The sequence below is a fragment of the Sorex araneus genome, chromosome 4, assembly GCF_027595985.1.
Source record: "Sorex araneus isolate mSorAra2 chromosome 4, mSorAra2.pri, whole genome shotgun sequence".
NCBI lineage: Eukaryota > Metazoa > Chordata > Mammalia > Eulipotyphla > Soricidae > Sorex > Sorex araneus.
Window position 1 is genome coordinate 219,796,698 of NC_073305.1, and position 20,449 is coordinate 219,817,146.

The 20,449-nt window shown below is 57.3% G+C and overlaps 1 protein-coding gene across 19 annotated transcripts in view; it reads right to left on the reverse strand.

Annotated features, from left to right (window-relative positions):
• The window catches only part of RBFOX1 (RNA binding fox-1 homolog 1), a 1,316,266-nt gene that overhangs the window by 519,932 nt on the left and 775,885 nt on the right, over window positions 1-20,449 (reverse strand). For 18 of the 19 annotated variants that reach the window (XM_055136054.1, XM_055136041.1, XM_055136046.1 and 15 more), the window contains one exon: window positions 7,945-7,986. The exons of the other annotated variant lie outside the window; for it this stretch is intronic. In XM_055136054.1, coding sequence (XP_054992029.1) covers window positions 7,945-7,971 — 27 coding nt within the window. In that variant the 5' untranslated portion in view covers window positions 7,972-7,986. The remainder of the gene's footprint in view (window positions 1-7,944; window positions 7,987-20,449) is intronic. 19 annotated transcript variants of the gene reach the window in all.

Here is a 20,449-nt window from a genome sequence, read left to right on the forward strand (position 1 = left end):
CAGAGAAATTTTAAATACTTTGTCTTAATATCATGAACATCCATTTATATGTTGCTCTTGATCTCGGTTGATCAGAATCCCTCCTCAGCCTTCCAACATTAAGTCTGACTAGAGGGTCTTTCTCTCCAGCAGAGGTCAGCCAACTATACTCCAGGGGCCAAATCTGGCCCACTAGCAGTCCTTGTCAATAAAGTTTTATTGTAACCTCACTCATTCATTTTGCCCGCAGCTTTCACTCTACAACTGTGTTAAGTAGTTGCTATGGAGACCCTGTGCCACGTGAAGCCAGAGACACTCCTTTGAGCTCCCAATCCCTCCTCTCCCGTAGCTAGAGTCTCCTCCCCTGTTGTGTCTGACCCAGCCGGGAATTTCAAGATCCCTGGGAAAGATTCTCCCAGCAGCAGCAGCTCTCCAGATGCCCCGATAACATTTTCCAGCACAAACAGCTCCTCGGAATAACTTTCAAGTCTGGCTTTCACAGTAGGTTTCCAAAGCATTAACTTAGTTTTCATAGAAACAGCTCTTTTTCTTACCGCACTCATTTTTCATCAGTTTACATAATATTCCACTAAATAATGTAATTACAGGAACAAGGGCAGCTGGCAGAGCAGGCCCGGGAACAAATACAAGTGACTCTTAGCAAGCAGATATCTCAGCGAGTTAAGGGGCAGGGAAGGCTGCCTGCAACAGTCATGTCCCCGAAACCATGGGCACCTGGGAACACAGGTTTGAAAGGGACGGTCAGTGGGTCTGGTAAGTGGGGGTCACTCAGGTAAGGTGCTCCTGTCCACCTCCCCTTCCCTGGGCATGCCTCACACCCATGTGCTCACTGTTCTGTCGTGGCTCTGAGATGGCATCTTCCCTCAGTTGGCAGGGGTCAAAGAGCAGCAATGAGCAGGTTTGGGTAGACCAGATGTCTCCACAAGCTAGCGTAATCATGAACACTTGGTCTGTCATCTAAATTTTTTTTTCGTTTTCTTTCTTGGATAAATAATTGACCAGAAGTAAGGACTGCTCCCAAGACTCATTGTAAAATGGTAGGCACCCCCCCCCAAAAAAAAACCAAATCTGAATCTGGGGGGCTCTCACCAAGGAATGAGTTACCTGCTGTTGAGCCATGACAGAAGGGCTGGACTTTACGGGGGGTTGCGACTGCGGGGGAGGGGGGGAGGAAAGGGGTCCAAATCCTGCAAGCAGCTGCCAAGCCGGTGGGCAGGTCTCATTCTCTGATGCCCGGATAAAGGTGGTGGGTGTAAGCCAAGAGGGTCATTAGCCATTAGCAGTCTGCCATCCGCATCACTCTTGTATCGAGCAGAAATGAGAAACTAGCCTGTCTGCTGGCCAGTGAAATATTAATAATGCACACAACATCTCTCACTGGGCTGACACCACGGAGGCGAAGCTTCTGGGGCTCCAGCCATTTGCATGCCAGAGGCACCATTTTATTTTTTTTTTGCAGGCAATCTGTAACATTACGTGGTTCCTATTTATCCTTAAAGAAACTCATTTTGAACCTAAATAGATGTTAGTGGCCAAGGAAACTTGCATTCCTGCTGTCAATGGGAAACCAATATCAGGAGTAATACATACAAGTTAACTGGGGGGAGAGTACCATTAATATCCAACAATTATTAAGAACCTTTTCTAGACCAGGCTTTCTAAGAACTCCCATGCATTAATTATTTTAATCTCGGCTTGCATGTGCTTACACACAGGGACGTTACTTATGAAATGCATGCCGTTATTATCTGCTTCCCACAGAGGAGGGACTCGGGCCCTGAGGATTTGAGTAACAGGCACAAGTTCTGAATCACAGTGAGGATTGTTATCTCGGTGGGCCTCGCTCCAGGCCCCTCATTCTTAACTACCGTATTTTGCAAACAATGTTTCTAAAAATCTAGATAGACCCGCTTTGGCTGCTGCAGGCTCTCCGCCTGAGGCAGGGTCCGTCCCTTTCCACTCAAAAGAGAGCTTAGCAAGCGTTAGAGACTTGTTAAAGATGCTTTAGTTTAAACGTGGAGGTTCTCGTTGGCATCAGAAGGATTGAGGGGGAATTCGAAAGGGAATCACTTTGTTCTCCAAGCGATTTCACCCTCCTTCCTGACCGCGCATTTCCCCCTGAAAGCCAGGGCTAGCAACCCCCTTGGTGGTGGGGTGGGGGGAGGTCCTGAGCTAAGGGAGGAGTGAGCCCACCTACGTCCCAGCAGCCTTTGCTCCATTGGCTCTCCAGGCTCGGAAGGCAGAGCTGAGCGCTCGGGGGATATCCACGCAGCTGGTGGTGTTTCTCCTGCCCTGATAATCCAGTCTCGGGCGGCCCTGAGAAACCACATTTTATCTACACTGATTCTTCGGGCACAGCGCATAGGACCACGGTGAACTGACCCCGGGCTGGAGCAATCGGATTCCTTTCCAGATATTTGTCAGCCGGGTGCTCCAGCTGTGTCTGTACCTGCCCCCAGCTGAGGCAGCACGGATACCAGGGGTGGGAGAGGGCCTTTAAAAGATGCATGAAGGGGCTGGAGCGATAGCACAGCGGGTAGGGCGTTTGCCTTGCACGCGGCCGACCCGGGTTCGAATCCCAGCATCCCATATGGTTCCCCTGAGCACAGCTAGGGGTAATTCCTGAGTGCAGAGCCAGGAGTAACCCCTGTGCATCGCCGGGTGTGACCCATAAAAGCCCCCGCCCCAAAAAATTTTAAGATGCATTAAAAAAAAAGATAAAAAGCCTCTTTACAAAGAACAAGGGCAGGTGGGCCCACGAGGAGAAACAAAGGCAGGCAAGGAAGGTTGACCTGCCAGCCCTGGGCCGCTCTAAGGAAGGCCAACGGACATGCCTCCCTGCGTAGCTTGGCCCCAGTCCATCTTAATTCCAAGCACAACTGACTTAGCAGCTTAGCAAGAGGCATTTTCTTCGGAGCGGGCCACCAGGCCATCCTCCGCAGAATCTGCCCTCTCAGCTACTAGCGTGCTTTTAAAGTAGGGAGCGGGGTGGGAAGGGGAAACAGACACCCCCCAGAACTCGGTATTCTCAGGCCTGGTATTCCCAGTAGAAAGAGGGATGGGAGAATCACTGGGAACCAGCCTAAATTAACCGGCGTTAATGGGGGAGGCTAGGAGGAGGCTTTGGGGGGGAGGCCGGTGGGCCAGACCTGCGGTGTTTGGGGGCGACTCCCAGCTCTGGGCTCAGCTGCTGTTGCTTCTGGCTGTGCTAGGTGCTAGGGATCGACGCTCAGGTGAGCGCCTTAATCCCCGTGCTACCTCTCTGGCCCAAGGCAGGGAGTTGCGGGAAGCGTTCGACCTGAGTCATTCCCTGCAATCAATGATCCTTCCCCGGAAGTGACCCTAGGTTACAGAGAGGTCCGAGACCTTTGGGAGACCAGGCGTCTAAGAGCGGATTTCCAGAGTTTCCATCTTCAGGCCACACCCAGAGCCCACCCCATTGTGACCAAAGGTCTTCCAAGGCACCCAGACCAACACCCGATAGTCACAGCATCAATGGCTCCTTTGTCACCAAATGTTTGCTGCTAATTAGAATCCCCACCCCCGAGTTACAGTGACCAAGTTCTCTACAGCGGGCTGACTGCCGGGAAAACAAAAGGCCACGACGAGGTCCTGTGATTTCTTTTCATCCCCCACCCCGCTCCGCTTGTCAGCTGCAGATGCCCGGGAGGTCAGTGCTGAGAGGGGGGTTGTGACCCCCACGGCCCCTGCACCCCGCCTGTTGGTGCCAATCAGCAGTAGTGCCTGCGGGAACCTGCTCCACCCAGTCCACCAGCAGGCGGAGCACGGGGGGCTGGTCAGAAGGCAGAGGGCTGAGACTGGGCTCAGATCAAGGAGCTGCCTGGCATGGCAGGTGGGTCGTGCCGGGTGGGTAGTGGGCTTGCTGGCACCTGAGCAATGCCCCCAGAAGAGAGAGCCGTGCCCCCTGGGGAGCGGCTGGTGGACAGGTCCCCTCCGGGGGGGTCACTGCATAGGCTGCTGGTGGGAAGAGCGGGATCCCAGAGCTGCCGCAGGAACAAACGCCGCGAGCAGCTGGCCAGGGGCTGTCGGCCAGTCCCCAAGAACCGGAGACACGGTGCCGGTGCCACCACCCGTGGCTCTTGCTTGGACCCGGCTCCGTGAACTCAAATCACAGCACCGGTGTCAATGTGTGCAAAACACAAAGTTGGAGAGACGGGGCAACAGAGCTGGGGCACTGGGTGGGGGCCCAGGGGGCGGGCGAGGCGACCAAGGGGGCCCACGGGCAGGGTGCTGACGCCCGCTAAGGCTCCGCGGGGCCCCTGCCCACCTCCCTGAGCACAGGGGGCGGGGGAAGCTTGGGGGCCTCTTGGCAGGGAAGCCCCGCAAGTTGCTGGGGAGCTCCACGCCTCTGGGGGCACAGAGCTTGGGTTTCTCTCGGGCACACTCCAGAGAACCTGCACCCACGACTGCCACGTCTTCCTCCCCAGGCCGGCGCTCCTGGCTCATTTTAGGCACTGGGGACCAGTTTCTGGGGCGGTACTTCCGGCTGCTGGGACCAATCACTGAGCGCCTGTGGTCGGTGGACGTGATTGGCATCGGGATTCGCCATGATATCTAAGAGGCGGCGGCAGAGAGGATTCTGGGATCAACAGTCCTTCGAGCAATGCAAACGCCAGGAGGAAGTTGCGTCACTTCCTCTTCCGCCCCAGTGAATGGTGATGCTGGGCGCGGGGCAGGCGTGTGGGAAGAAGGGAAACCTGACCGGGACTTTGGGGCTCCAAAGCATCGGCCTGACACCCCGAACGCTCGGGCCCAGGGCTGCGGCCGGGGGGCGCTGGGGGGCTCCTGGTGATCCTTTCAGCCTTTTCAGGGCCGCTGAGCTTTCCCACGACCCGCCCTCTAAGAGTGACCCGGGGCCAGGGGTGGGGGGGGGGGGCGTTGCAGACATGCAATTATAACGCCCATTTCTCTGGATTTCATTTTTGCACGTCAAAGACTCTGGTCAGCCCCACTGTTGTTTTTTTTTTTTTTTTTTATAAAAAGACTGACGCCTTGTAATGATTGAAATGAATCAGAGACGTTCTCAACCCTTGGAATGCGTTACAGAACAAGCCGTTTGCTGAGTCTGCTTCGGCCAAATCAATTTAGGGGTTGCGAGGGAAAGAAAGCAAACAGAAAGGAGAGGAATGCCCGCCCCTGCCTACTGCCCACTTGCACGGAACGGACAGCTGTGTCCTTCTGCATGGCCCCAATTCCCCCTTGGATCCCTGGTTTCTGATGATGCAACAGAATGGTCTAATGAAGAGATCATCGGCAAGGCATGGTCTAATCATCGTAGCGAACAAATCCAGAAGTGCATTTTACAGTATTGCAAACACCGTTTTAAAAGTGTGGCTGGTAAGGAGAACCTGCAAATAATGTGCCCCCCCCTACGCCCCCCCAACCACCACTGTTTCTAAGATAAAAGAAAAAGAAATGAGATGTCGAGGTATTCATTCGCATTTCAGATCAGAACCCAATTTCTTTTCAGAAACCCTTTTAAACAACTTTCTTAGGCTGAAGAGACAGTACTATAGGGGTTAAAGTGCTTTTCTTGGATGCAGCTCACACGGGTTCCATCCCAGCACCATTTATGATCCCCAAGCACCACCAGGAGTGATCCTGGAGCACAGAGCCAGGAGTGAGGCCTGAGCACCACCAGACATAATCCCCAAAGGAACAAACAAACAAAAAAAAGCAAAGCAAAATTTCTCCCTAAAAAGTAAAGGATAATCACTTTGATCAAAGAATTTCAGGAAGCAAAAATACTGGTTACACACAGGCTGGGATTAGATGAGAACAAGGGAGGGAGAAAGAGAGAGAGAGAGATGAGGAACAAATACCCCACAGAGGAGACAGTCCTGGAGGAAACAGGAGTTTCCAAGCACTCGGGGAAAGGGGCACCTCGTCAGTAACTGATCAGTCACCAGACCACTTACATGTATATTCCATTGATTTAAGGTGTTCTCGATGGATTCGAAATATGCTTTTGTTTAAAATGTTAAACTAGGGGCTGGAGAGATGGTGCATCAGGTGGGGGTCTTGCCATGCACACAAGGCAACCTGCGTTCTGTTCCCAAGTCTCATATGGTTCCCTGGGCCCCACCAGGAGTGAAACCTTGACATCGCGCCATGAGTGAGCGCTGAGCATAGCCGGATCCAAAACCAAAACAGCAGACAGAGTGCAACAAAAAACAGTCGCCACAAAGGAAGTCCCGGTTTTCCATGTTAGAGAAGGTTCATGGTGTTCACGAGCTCTGAGGACATTTTGAACCGAGTCCTACGGCTCAATCTCTCAAACCTGTTGGAATTGATCTCCTCTGAGGGAGATTCTTCTTCCGTTCTTATTCCGAAACCTCAGCCCTTGCAACAAGGTCCTTGCTCCTCACTGCAGAGCAGCCCCTCCTGCCGCACCCCCCAACCCCCAGCCAACTGAGACTCATCTTTGATAGAGATTTCAGTATTGCCTTCACCGGGAGGGAGGGAGCCCGCGTTTCCGGAGACGGGCGCACACGTTCCTCCTTCCCTCTGACCTAGTTCTGGCCAGCGCCCCCATCCAAACAGGAAGCGAAATCTGAACTTGCCATCCATTATTTACTAGGATGAAGCCGGAATTCAGACTGCAGTGAGGAGCAATGAGGAAAATATTGAAGCTCAGCAAAGCTTCAGACATCTCGAAGGCTGTTTCTGGAGGAGTCGCAGCTAATGTGGACACAGGTATTAGGAGTGAAGTGGGGAGCGATGAGAGGTTAATGGAGGCGGCCCTAGCTGGGTGACCACGGAAAAGAAATATGCATCCGAGGGAGAAACCTCGCCTCGTGAGCTTGCTTCCAATGCCACTGGATGCCGCTGCTGGTTCCAAGAAGGATTTAACAAACCCCACGCCAATAGCAATTGTAAAATGGAAATAACTCCACAAATCACTGACGTCCTGAAACCGGCATCAAGTAAATGCTCTGAAAAGTTACAAGGCAGTGGATAAATGGCGTTAGACTGCTTTAATAAATTATTCTGATTCATTAGATTGCTTGCAGCTCAATCGTTCTCCCCCCCACACCCCAAATCAACAGATCTCCCCCTCCCCCCCCACACACACATGACTATACATTACACTGTCCAGGAAAATTTGCCAAGCTTCCATCAGTGACATTAAACGTAGGCCGACGCCCAGGGCTTGAAAGTCACCCACTCAGTACATGAATGGCTCAAATAAACAAAATGAAGTGGGGCCGGGTCATCCTGGGATCTGTGAAAATACCACACCCGGGGCCAGGAGCTCAGCCGCGAGACAAGGAAAGCAGAGGCAGGAAGCCGCCGAGCCCCCTGGCTGGCAAACTCCCCCACTGCACCTCAGGGGCCGCCGCTCCCGGCAGATCTCCTCCAGCACGGCTTCACGGGCAAGACACAGAGACACAGACAGCCGATGAGGTTGAACGCTCTGTCTCCCATCCACACAAATATGGCCATCTCGCCACAGGGCCGACGCAGCCCGGAAATCCTCCCAGAAAATGCCCTTGACACATCACATGCTTGCCCGGCCCAGGGCACAGCGGGGAAAACATTTTGGCCACTCAGCAAACAGCCCGGCCTTCACATTAAGGAGCGAGCCTGATCTCCTCTGACCTTTGATATTACTTAGATCTCGTGTTGTACATAAAAAGAGTCCAATGATGTCAAACAGGTTCCAGAAGAGAAGTATTTATTGCTGAATCTAAATCAAAAAATCCATACCTACTATAATGGCACTTCAAAAGAAGATATACTGTATTTACCAGCTCAATCAATACTAAATTAGCTGGGATAAATATTTTCAACTCTACCAGTCTTAAGATGAAGCCTGCTATTTAGAACCCCGTGTCTTGGGAGGGACAAGGAAATGTTTTGCTTATCACGCCGACAGGAAACCCGGGAAAAGAACTTTTTTAGCAAAGCCAAGGCACCTACCCTGAGCTGTTCTCTTTCACAATTCATCTGTTGCCTTGAAACCTACAAAGAGAAGGGAAAAAAAAGAAAAGAGAAAAATAATCAGGAGCTTTTGCAGGGAAAAAAAAACCCAACATCATGAAAGCAAATGGAAAGTCGCTTCTAATCACTTAGGTTCGTGACAGACACAGGATTAATTAATGATGCATTTAAAGCCCCCCGCCCCCTTTCTGCCTGAATAGCTTCTGCAATGTGGATCTGGCAGCATTCTGGAACATAATTCGTCCAAGTCAAGTCTGGAAAGTGGGTAAAGAGAGGGGGACCAGAGGGGACAGGACAGTCAAACCCCGCCCAGGACCAAGGTTCACCCGCATGCATCCACCAAGGCGGACTCCCCCAGGGATACGGGCGGTGGCCACCTGTCACTTGGCCAGTGGGTCCTAGGTCACCGTGCTCTTCTCACGGGAGGACTGGGGAGGCCAGGTGCCAACACGCCCAGCTCAGTTCTGAGAACAGAGACGGAATCTCTGGTCAGTGCACCTGCTAGGCACTATTTCTCCTCGCCTGGCCGCAAAGCGTTTCTTGGAATCAAGGAGGCGTGTGAGAGCGATGATCTCATGTTCACAGCCCCGGCAGGGGAGCCAAAACACCCCTGCCCGAGAGGCGGCGGCACAGTGGGGGGAACAGGGGCAGCCAAGCTGCCCGCCGGCATCACGCCCGCCACGGTCATCCCTGGGGTGCTCTGTGAGTTTCTGGTCTCCTTTGAGGCCCCTGAGTTCCAGCCTCTGATGGCAAACAATGCCCCTCAGATGTGAAAGGATAAGAGAGTTCAGGCGCCCACTTGTGATATATATTTCATATGTTTTGTTTTTCACTTTTTTTATTTTTTGGCATTGAAAGTTCCTTAGACTTTGTTGTCGAACCAAAACAGAACCAGGACTTGTTTCAGCTGGGCCAGAGCCCTGGCCCAACCAGTCCCGCCTCCCTCTGCCCTGGTTTTCCGAAAGCAGCTCTTAAGAAGACGAGCAGAGGGCCCTTGACAGAGAGGACGGCTGGCAGGGCATTTGCCTTCTCTGTGGCTGACCCGGGTTCGATCCCCGGCATTCCACATGTCCCCCCAAGCCTCCTGGCACTGTCAGGAGGAATCCCTGAGCACTGAGCTAGGAGTAACCCCTGAGCATCAGCAAGTGTGGCCCACCCCTTCCTACAGGACTGTCTCATTGCTTCCTTGATGTTGGGAAATCGTCTTTCTCCAACGTGCCCAGACACGCTGTGCACTGGGTCTGGGCAGACGCCGGGCGCAGGGTGACGGGTGCATGGAGAAGCCCCTCCGGGAGACCGCCAAGGGCCGCTCACTTTATTGCCAAATACACATATTTTATAGGGGGTCTCGGCTGAAGAGGATGGCCCAGTCGCAGCAAGTTTAGCATTACTGCCCTATCACCTCCCCAACTCTGCTTTGCCGATGCTACAGTTACGAGTGCAGTTTGGTGACCATTCTTGGGGGGGTTGGGTGAGACTCAAGGCCGGGTACCTGGTGTTTGTAAAATGCGCCCAGACACCCCCTGTGCAGGGACAGGTCTTGTCCGCTCTGGCGCCTTTGCCAGGCTCCACGCCGAAAAGCAGGAAGTATGCAGGACTCGCGACAGCGAGAGAGGAGAAAGCCGTCGAGAAAACGCGAGAGAGAGCCCGGGGGGCAGGGCGCTCGCCGGGCAAGCGGGCAATGCGGGCCTGAGACCCGGCATCACGTCAGCATCCCCCGAACCTCCCCAGGACCCCTGGACGTAGAGGCGGGAGTCAGCCCCGAGCACCGCTGAGTGTACCCCGCACCCAGATAAACAGAAACAAGACTTCCGGGCCAGGGGTCCGACCCCCGACTCCAGGGTAAGTGGTGACCAGAAGGGGGACGCCTCCTCTCTCCCCCTGCCCCCCGCCGCTGCCATCTGAGCCTCGGGAGAGCCAGACCCCGCTGCTGCCGAGAGTGACCGGGAGGCGGCCGTGGGGACGCAGAATCTAGCCCCGGGGCGACCAGCGCCCAGACGGGCAGAAGTCTCCCTCGAGGGCTCCGCTCAGCCTCCCAGGCGCATGGCGTCACCCGCGGACTGACCTGAGGCCCGAACACATTCTGTCTGAGTCCTGTTTCTGGTGGCACCGAGGGGCCCCGCATGGGCCGTCCAGCTGGCCAGCGGCCTCGTGTCCCGCACACGCTCCCGCCACGCCTGATGCCCCCGGAGGACACAGCAACCTGTACAAGATTCCGTGGCGTCGGGCTCTGGTTAGAGGGGACCACGAGGGGTGGACCGAGGCCGGACTGTCCAGGGCGCCACCGCCGGGCCCCAGACGGCAGGTGTGAGGAGTGGGCTCTAGCTGTGTGTGGGCTCTAGCTCACCCACTTTTTTTTTTTTTTGGCTTTTTGGGTCACACCCGGCGATGCTCAGGGGTTCCTCCTGGCTCTGCACTCAGGAATTACTCCTGGTGGTGCTCGGGGGACCATATGGGATGCTGGGAATCAAACCCAGGTTGGCCGCGTGCAAGGCAGACGCCCTCCCCGCTGTGCTATCGCTCCAGCCCCCCTGACCACTTCTTAAGCACTCTGTTGGCAGGAGCACGGGTGCCTGGGCTGGGGGCCGGTGTGTCCCCTCGGGGGAGACAGAGGCAGCAGGGAGTAGAGCTGGGGGCCAGGCAGCCCGGCCCCCTCGCCTGCTGGCCCTCGCAGCCCCGCCTCCCCTCCCGAACCTGGGCCCCCCCGGAATCCCCCCTGCCCGCCGAATCCCAGGCCTCCCCTCCGAGACCCCTCAAGGTGGGGGGTGGGTGGGGGGCGGGACACGTCTATTATTTATTCTAATAATAAACCATCGCCCCGGGCACATTTTTATTCTCCAGATTTAATAAGGTATTTTGTGAACCGAGGCCGGGGAGGGAGGAAACAATCGTGGTTATTAGGAGGGTGATTTCTGTTTGTCTGCCGCAGAAGCAATCACCGCTCCCTTCTGATTGCACCCCAACCCCACCCCGAACTCTCGCTCGCACGGAGGAAACTCTGCCACTCTCCCGAAGAAAGGTCCCCGGGGCCGCGGGGGTGCTGGTCGCAGGATCCACACACACCCCATCCTCTGGTGGCGCCTGGGGGCCGAGTGTGGCCTGAAGCTACCCCCCCCCCAGCCCTGCACACCCAGAGGTGGGGGTTGGGGGGGCGGCTGCCCCCAGCTCCCTTCTGCTCCCTGGACGCGGGTTCTGGAGGCCCCAGGCACCCCAGATCCCGTAAGTGCCCCCCACCTTTTTCTGTTCGACATGGCAAGACCCGAAGATGTGATCGAAGTGGATCCCTTAGTCACCTGCCCCCAGTGAAGTCGAGCCAGCAGGGACACACGGGGAGGGGGTCCTGGGCCACCGTCCGAGCGCCTTCACGGAGACACTCAGGAAGGTGTGGGCATCGCACTGACGGGGACGGCGGGCAGCGGGCACACCGAGGCTCACACCCGCCCGCGCCCTCCCGGCTTCGGGGACCGGACGGACCCCTCCCCGGGACCAGCCCGTGACGCTCAAGCTCCCTTCCACGGTGCAGGGGGGCTGCCCGAGCGCACGGCCCCTGGGAAGTCGCCTCCGTCTTCTCCCCTCGGGGAGGGACGCGCACCCCCGACCCTCGGGGCGGCTCCTTTACCCACCGCCCATGCTGGCAAATGTCTGCCCGGCGCTAAGCAGAGATGCCAGGGCAGGAGCCGCCCCCGGGGGCGAGTACAAGGCTTGGAGGAGTGGCCGGCGCCTCTGCAAGTGTTGTTGGGGGACAGGCACCTTCCCACCCACACCGGAGAGTGTCAGCAGGAAGGACATAGTCCCGCCCCGCCGCAGGAAGGAAATGCAAACCCCCACGCCCACGGGTCCGACCAGCCGCCTCCCTCCCCAGGGCCAACTTTTCTGAGAAGACAGAGGCCTGGCGGCTGGGTGGGGAGGCCAGGGGACGGCGTGGTGACACCCCCTGGTGCCACCCGAGCCTGCAGCCCTCGGCCGGCCCTTCCAGGCCTTTCTCATTCCTGATCTCTGGGCTTTCAAAATGTCACCGCTTAAGAAACGGGGCCGCGCGGGCAGCCGCGGGAGCTTGAGGAGTATTCATTTTCTAATTTTCCAGTTCAGTTGCTGGAAAGGGCTGTCTGGGGGCTGGTTGTTACTGTTGCTCTGTGTGTGTGTGCGCGTGGCTGCATATCTGTGCATGTGTGTGTCTGTATGTGTGTGCATATATATGGTCATGTGTGTATGTACTCTCTGTGTATGTCTGCATGCCTGTGCATAGTTGTCGTGTATGTACATGTCCGTGTTTATGTGTGTACTGTCTGTGCATGTCTGAGTGTATGCATGTCTGTGTGTGCATGTCTGTGTATGTGTATGTATGTCTGTGCATGTGTGTATCTGTACAAGTGTGTTGGGTGTATCTCTGCATGTGTGTGTTTGTGTCTGTGTATGTCTGTGTGTATGTGTGTGTCTGTCTGTGCATGTGTCTATGTGTGCTATGTGTTTCTGTGTGCATGTGTGTGCATGTCTGTGTGTATGTGTGTGTTTGTGTTTGAGTGTGTCTGTGCATGTGTGTGTCTGCGTGTACTATGTGTCTCTGTGTGTATGTATCTGTGTGGGTGCATGTGTGTGTGCATGTCTGTGTGTATGTTTGTGTGTGTCTCTGTATGTGTGTGTCTGCTGTGTGTGCATGTCTGTGCATGTGTGTCTATATGTGTGTTGTGTGTGTATCTGTGTGTACTCGTCTGTGTGGGTGCATGTGCGCGTGCATTGCGTGTTCCCACTCTTCCTGAAAAGCTGAATCGAAGGAGGGCTGGGGGCCATCTGCTTTGTGAGTAACAAGCTCCTAAACCTTAAACTTAAAGAACTGTTCCCGGGAGCGGCAGGTTCCGGAAAGTTCTTGAGCGCTGAGGAGGCGTTCGTGCAAATTGCCGGCAATTGAAGAGGAGAATCTAGGTCATCGGGCTGTTTGCTTTGTCATCATCTGTATTAATTAGACGCCGAGAGTAATGACTGAGCTCGGAGAGCTCTTCAGATTTAAAATAATAATAATAAACCAGCAGAGCACAGCTTACCTTCGCAAGGAAAATATTTTCGCAAACCACATGCCCAAAGAGCCTGAGTGGGGCTGGGGGGGTGGGGGGCTGCAGTGCAGCTCTGCGTCTGCGCCCAGAAACCGTCCCCGGGGAGCCTTATCTGTGCTTAATACTCAAATAAATATTCTCTGCAGGTGCCGGCCGGGAGTGGGGCGTCTCATTCTATCTAAGTGGATCAGGGGACCAGGGCCCTGAGGGACGGACGCCTGGCGCTGGGATCTGGGGACAAGGGTGGACGGCCCAGGGGCCCCTCAGGGGCGAGGAGGGCGAGAGAGGGTGGGGGTCCCCGGCCGACCCTGGGCATCCTGAGGCCCTGCACGTCCACTCCCGCGACCAGCAGAGGACAGGGACGGGGTCGGGGACTCTGGAAACTGGTGTCTCTGACCCCCAGGCCCCGGGCTGGGTGGCTGGGGGGTGGGGCCTCCTGCCAAGGCCCTCAGCCTCCCTGAACTGGATCCCTTGCCCCCCGTATGGTGCCCGAGCCCCCCAGGAGTGACCCCTGATTCCAGAGTCAAGCCCAAAGCCCCAACCCCCTCGGAACACGCACTTGCTTCAGCCCTGCGGCAGCTGGCCAGCACCAGCCCCTCCCGTCCTCTCTGGTGCCCACCCAGCGGTGCCCAGGGGCTGCTCCTGGCTCTGTCCTGGAGCTGACGGCCCGCTGGACCTCTGCCCAGCTGGACGCAGGCTCCCCTCCAGACCTGGGCACCCTGCCCCTGCCAGCGCCGATCCTAGGGCAGGCTCTGTCCCAGGCTGAGCGGGGGCTTCCCACGGGGGTCCGCGCCCCACAGAGGCCTGCTTGCACGCCTCTCTCTGCACTGGGGGCTCCTGCAGTCTGGACAGGTGGGTCCAGCCAGGCCGGGGGCCGCCGCGGCTCCTGTTTCAATCCCTGCAGCGCCATCTGCTGGCCAGTCCCTCTAAGTGCAGGGCAGCCCCTGGAGGCTGGGTCCACCTTGGACCCCGGAGGGCCGAGACCTTTGCCCAGAGCCCAGCACTCTGCAGGACCCCTGAGGAAGGGGCGCCGCATCCCTCCGAGCTCCAGGTCCCCCAGGAGTGCCACGTCTCCCGGGCGGGCGGTCTGAGGTGCTCAGGGTCTGGTCCCGTGAGGTTTGCTCCGTGGCCGGCGATGAACTAGCGACATTCTCAGAATCTGTGATGACCCGGCCCAGCGCGGAGGGCCGGGCTGGCGGCCCACCTGGACAGGAAGCCCCCAGGCTGCCGGCCCTGCCTGCTTCCCCCCACCCCGCCCTTCAGACAACGGGCCGGGCCCAGCACACCCGTCCCACCGGTCTCTGTCCCCTTCTCCCCTTTTACCGCCGGAGACAATTTAGAGGCCCCCGGAGTCTCCCCCAAGGCGGGGCTCTACCCCGGCCTCGCCCAAGGTTCGTGGAGTCTGCCCAGGAGCCCCCCACCCGCCCCCGTAAACTCCTGCTTCTTCACTGCATCCGTCTCTGCCTCTGCCCACACGGCTCAGGGCTCCCTGAGGTATCAGGCCGGGTCTCAGCTCTCCGCTGGCCACTAGGCCTGGACGTGGGAGAGGCCTGTTCCCAGGGCCCTTGCTGGCACCCGGGCTGGACAGAGCAGGGCCATAAGCCTCCTGGCCAGCCACCCGCAGAGGCCGGAGAGCCGGGGCGGGAGCTCTGCCGTTGCCCGGAGGAACCCACCCTCTGCCCATCTTGTGTTCCAACATCCACGGGAGCTTCCAAAGGAGGCCACATAATTATCGCCTATTATTTAAAAAAAAAAAAGTGCTTGAGATAGAAGCTATGGATTATAAATTCATGGTAGATTATGCTTTAATGTTCCCCAAACAGAATAATAATTGCTAAAACTGCTCTGGGTATCAAGCTTCATTGCACTGAACTGCACTCCAAGAATTATTATTTTTCAAATCACTTAGGGTGCCGGAATGGCACATGTCACAGCACCCTGGGGCAGGGTGGGGCTGCCTCCTCCTGGGAGCCCCCCGGGAGCCCCCCAGGGGTGAATATCCGGGCCCGGGAGGGGCCGGGGCTCTAAATTAAGGTGTGATTTGTAAATGCTTCATTAATATTTATTAAATGATTATTAGATGCTCTTACCATCTTTAATAAGATATTATAAAGCCCGTCATTAAAATGCATCGGGAGCGCGTCTGAGCGCGGCCCGGCCCGCGGAGAGGGGTTGCCTGGCTGGGCGATCCTCCTCCCAAAGCTGCTCCGAGACGCGATTAGCGGGAGACGCGGATCAGCAAATCCCGGGGGCGGGCCTGGGCCAGGCGGCAGCACCCCACAGCGCCCGAGCAGCAGCCACCCCCCACGGGCCAGCTCCCGCCCCACGTTTTGTGCCTCTGATCCTTGAGTCTCTGCTGTGGCATGGTCACCTACATGGTGTGTGTGTTCATGAGTGTGTGCACGTGTGTGCATCTGTGTACATGCATGTGTACATGTGTGTGCATGTGTGTATGCATGCATGTGTATGCACATGTGCATGCTGTTTGTGTGTGTGCATGTGTGCATAGGTGTGTGTGCTTGTGTGTGCAAGTACATGTGTGCATATGTATGCATGTGGGTGTCTGTGCACATGTGTATGCATGCACATGAGTGTGTGCATGTGTGTGCATGTGTGCTTTGTATGCACATGCGTGTGAGCATGTGTGCTTTGTGTGCATGTGCGTGTGTGCATGTGTGCTTTGTATGCATATGTGTGTGCATGTGTGCTTTGTGTGCACATGCGTGTGTGCATGCATGTGTGTGCATGTGTGCTTTGTATGCACATGCGTGTGAGCATGTGTGCTTTGTGTGCATGTGCGTGTGTGCATGTGTGCTTTGTATGCATATGTGTGTGCATGTGTGCTTTGTGTGCACATGCGTGTGTGCATGCATGTGTGTGCATGTGTGTACACGTGTGCATGTGTGTGCGTGTATGCATGTGCACATGGGTGTGTATGCATATGTGTGTGCGCGCACGCACGTGTGTGTGCATGGGGGGGTCACTCACTGGGCACTGTTTACACAGGGTCCAGGAGGATTCTGAGGTTCTGTGGCTGCTTGGCGGAGGAGATTCCTGTGAGGGGTCCCCAGGTGGCGGCCACCTCTGATACAGAAGGGAGGTCACCTGGTGGGGCAGTGCCAGTAGGTGGGGCCAAGGGGACCCCGAGGAAGGCCATGTTTTAGGTGCACACCAGAGAAGAAACGTGTCTCCCAAAGAATGTTCTGGAAATCTGCGTTTCCTTCGCCACCTCGGGCGCATTTCCCATCTCGTGTCCCATCTGTGCGTTCCCATCTCGGGGCGTAGCTGGGTGGTCGCTGTCGCTGTCGGGGGTTCGTGGCCCTGTGCCTGCAGCCGGGGAGCTCCCTCACCGTCCCCTGCCTCTGTCCTGGGGGGCAGCCTCCTGCCCTGAGACCCCCCAGCCTGACTCTGGGGCTGAGAATGGCAGAGGCCCTCTGGGCCCCAACACCCCCCACTTCCTGCTTCCTGCTGCGGGCGTCCGCCTCGGGGCGGCACCCAGGCCAGGGAAGCTTCCAGGAGATGCCGAGCACCCCCGGGCTGCCGGAGGGCGGCCTGGCAGGGTCAGGCTCATCCTTTGCCTCCGGCCACTGGGCTCGAGAAAGGCCAGAAGCCTCTGGGTTAGTCCAGGGCAGAAACCCGCCCCCAGGGCCTGGGCGAGCGACAGGGGGAGGGAGGGACAGTCCCTTGAGCCCACCAGGTGCAGCCCTGGGGGTGCCCAGGGGACCCCAAACACCCACCCTTTGCTCCCCGAACCTCCAGTGCGTCTGGCTGGGACTCACGGGGTGGGGCAGGACCCCCGCTGGCCTCTGAGCATCATTCGGGACCCCACCCCGCCCGAGAAAGGAGGGTCCCCGGGGCAGCCCAGCGGAGTGCAGCCACGACCCCCACCCTGCCTCTTCCGTGGCCATCGCGCCCCCAGGAGTGGGCTGGCACGGCGGCTTCAGGAGCAAGAGCGGGTGGGTGGCTGTGCCACCCCTCGGGGGCATTGGGGCTGCTGTGCCCGTCCCCACAGAGGCGAGTGTGGCTGGCGGGGTCTCCGGGCGGCCGCTGCTCCGCTCACACGGGGGTTTCTGTCGCCTGTGGATCCACTTCCTGCCAGAGGGGGGCAGGCGATGAGGCCCCGGCACGGAGCCACCCACAGCCAGAGTCGGCTCCAGCCTCGGGAGGACCCGCGAGGGGGCACCGCCACGCGTGAGGTGGTCCCGTCACTCTGGAGAAGCTGGGGGGGGGGGCTGGAGCAGGCAGCAGGGCCCAGGGGGCAGCGGCAGGCGCAGCCCTTGGGAATGACGCCGTCGGCAGGATACCCCAGACCCCAGAGCAGCTGCCGTGCCAGCCCCCTGGGAGCCACGAGAAGCCCCTGCGGGTCTGTAGGCCTGGGGGAGCTGCAGGGATGGGGGTCCCCAGATTCGTACAGGGCTGAGAAGTGCCGCATGGGCCACCAGGGGCCTCCCAGTTCCTACAACACACACACACACACACACAGATATGCATGCACACACATATATGCATGCACACACATATATGCATGCACACACATATATGCATGCACACACATATATACATGCACACAGGTGCCCTCACTCACTCAGATATGAACACACATGCATATGTTCACTTACATGTGCACACATGCATGCACAGTGTGTCCCCACTCACATAAGTACATGCATTCACATGCATGCACATATGTACCCTCACACATGTACATGCAGACACATGCACACATGTGCCCTCACCCACACTCACACGTGCACTCACATATGCATACATGCACATGTGCACATGTGCAGTCACACCTCAACATGCGCACAAAAAGCAATGCACATATGTCACACTCATGCATTTGTGTGCTCATCACACCCACATGCACATGCACCCACATATGCACACAAGCAGGTGCACACACCTGTACACTATACACATGTGCATACATTCATGCACATCTGTGTGTTCACACATGCACATGTACATGCATCTAATCATACCTACCCCCATGTGCTCACATCCACATGTGCACGCAGGGCTCACACTCACATGTATGTGTGTGCATTCATACACGTTCACATGAACATATATCCACACATGTACACTTACAGAGAAGCACAAGCTGCATGTGCCTGTGTTCACATATACATGCATATGCACATGATTCACATACGTGCACACACACATGTGCACACAGCACGAGGCCACAGGAAGTGTCCTGTATGAGCCCCTGGCCCTCCTTGGCTTCAGACTCTGAAATACTCGGTTAGAGTCTCGTCTCTGCCTCTTTCTAGACTCCAGCCTCTTCTTTGGGGGCAGAGCGGGGTGGGGGGGCAGCCCAGCCTCATGAGCAGCACCCAGGCAGGAGAGAAGCAGAGTCAGGGATGAGAGCACTGGGGTGTGAGCACTGGGGTGAGCACTAGAATATGAGCTCTGGACTGGGAGCACTGAGTATGAGCACTGGTTTGAGCACTGGGACACGAGCACTGGGGTTGAGCACTGGGGTGCTCAGCACTCGAAGGGTGATCCTGCTCCTTGCCTCCGGTCACACTGGTGGACACGCACGGAGCTGTGAACTCGGTCGCTCACTGCACCACTGTCAGGCTGCCCTGTTTGGCTCAGGGACCCTGCGGGGGGAGAGGGCCGGGGAGGCAGGCGGGGGCCCTTCTCGCCCACCCCACCCCACCCACCGGGGGGCCCCTCGTGACACCACCACCCCTGGCCAGTTCCCCGCGGTCACCTGGCACAGGCCCAGCGGGAGAGCCCAGCTCCCAGCCCGCTGGGGACGAGACAGCCCAGGGGACCCAGGAAGGCCCAGAGACACGATGGGTCCCTAGGCAGTGGGAACAAGACCCCGCCCACTGTCACTCACCCCGGGGCCAGCGCGGGGAGGACAGAGACAGAGCGGGGGGGGGGGCAGGACCCCCCCCTCTCAGGACCCCCAGACAGCCCCCTTCTCCTTCTCGGCCGGCTCTGGGTGCTGGCGTGGGGCTCCCCTCCCCTTTCCTGGTCAGGGTCTCACTGACCAGCACACGTGTCGATTGTGTTCCTGGGTCCCACCTCAGAACTGACAGGCGCCAAGGGGGTCGGATGCCCAGGAAGGGAGGCACAGAGGATGGAGGAAGACGCCCCTCGACCCTGGTAGGGAGGAGAAGGCACCTGAGGGGGCTTCCTGGAGGAAGGGGCATGAGAGGCCAGAGAGAAGAGCAGTGTCTGTCGGAGGGAGATGCAGGCAGTGGCCGGCGGGGACAGAGCAGGACGGCCCAGCGGCGAGAATAGAGGCAGGACAGGAGGACGGAGAGGCTGGGGCTGCCCGGGGAAGGGGTGCTGGCTGCTCTGGGGGGACCACGGGCCACGTGGGGGCTCCCTGCTGTGCCCAAGACTCAGTCCTGGTCCCCACTGGTCCTGGCCTTCCTGGACACGAGTGACCCGGGGCAGCTCTGGAAGCACCTCACTGCCCCGCCCAGAGGGGCCGGCAGGGCCTGTAGGAGCGGGAGGAAGGGACGGCCATAGGCCAGGCCAAGCACGGTGCCTCGGCACTTGTCTTGCAGTGACCAATCCGGTTTTGGTCTCTGGCTCCCCACGGCACCCCCCAAACCCGCCGGAGTCATCCTCGGCCAAGAGTAAGCCCTGAGCCCAGCAGACGCGACTCAGAAACAAACGCGTCACTGGAATAGGACAGGCGTTATTTCCTTACACCCTTCTCTCTCCCTCCCTCCCTGTGTGTCTCTCTCCATCTCTCTCCTCTCTCTCTCCCCCTCTCTTTCTCCCTCTCTCCTCTCTCTCCCTCTCTCTGTCTCTGTCTCTCCCCCTCTCTTCCTCTCTGTCTCTCCCTCTCTCTCTGTCTGTGTCTCTCTCTCCCTCTCTCTCCCTCGCTCCCTCCCTTCTCCCTCGCTCCCTCCCTGCAAATCATTCATTTTGTATAAAATTCAGGTCCCTTCTTACCCCAAGCATCAACAATTTCCAAATCTGTTTTTTTCCCCTCAAGCAGTAGCAAAACCGAAATGAAGTAAAATGGACCCTATTATATTATTGCATCACCTTTCTCCGCATAGCAAGTGGGCAGGCTGTGGGGTGGGGGTGGCAATCCTAACAGGGCCTCGCTTCAAACGCCCCCCTGTGTGCCCCTAAGTCCAGGCCACCCCACACCGAGTGAGCGGGGGTGGAGTTCAACACGGCTGTTAGCATGTCTGCATGTCAATCCAAACGCAGCACACACAACACACGTGCTCCCAGCACACCACCAGCACCCGACTCACACATAAGATACACCACACACCTGACTCACACATAAGATACACCACACCCAACACCCAGACCCGACTCACACAGCAGATACACCCACCCAACACCCACACGACACCCAGCACCCAACTTCACAGCAGATACACCCAATCAGTACAAACCCCACATCCAGCACCCAACTCACACAGCAGATACACCCAACCCGA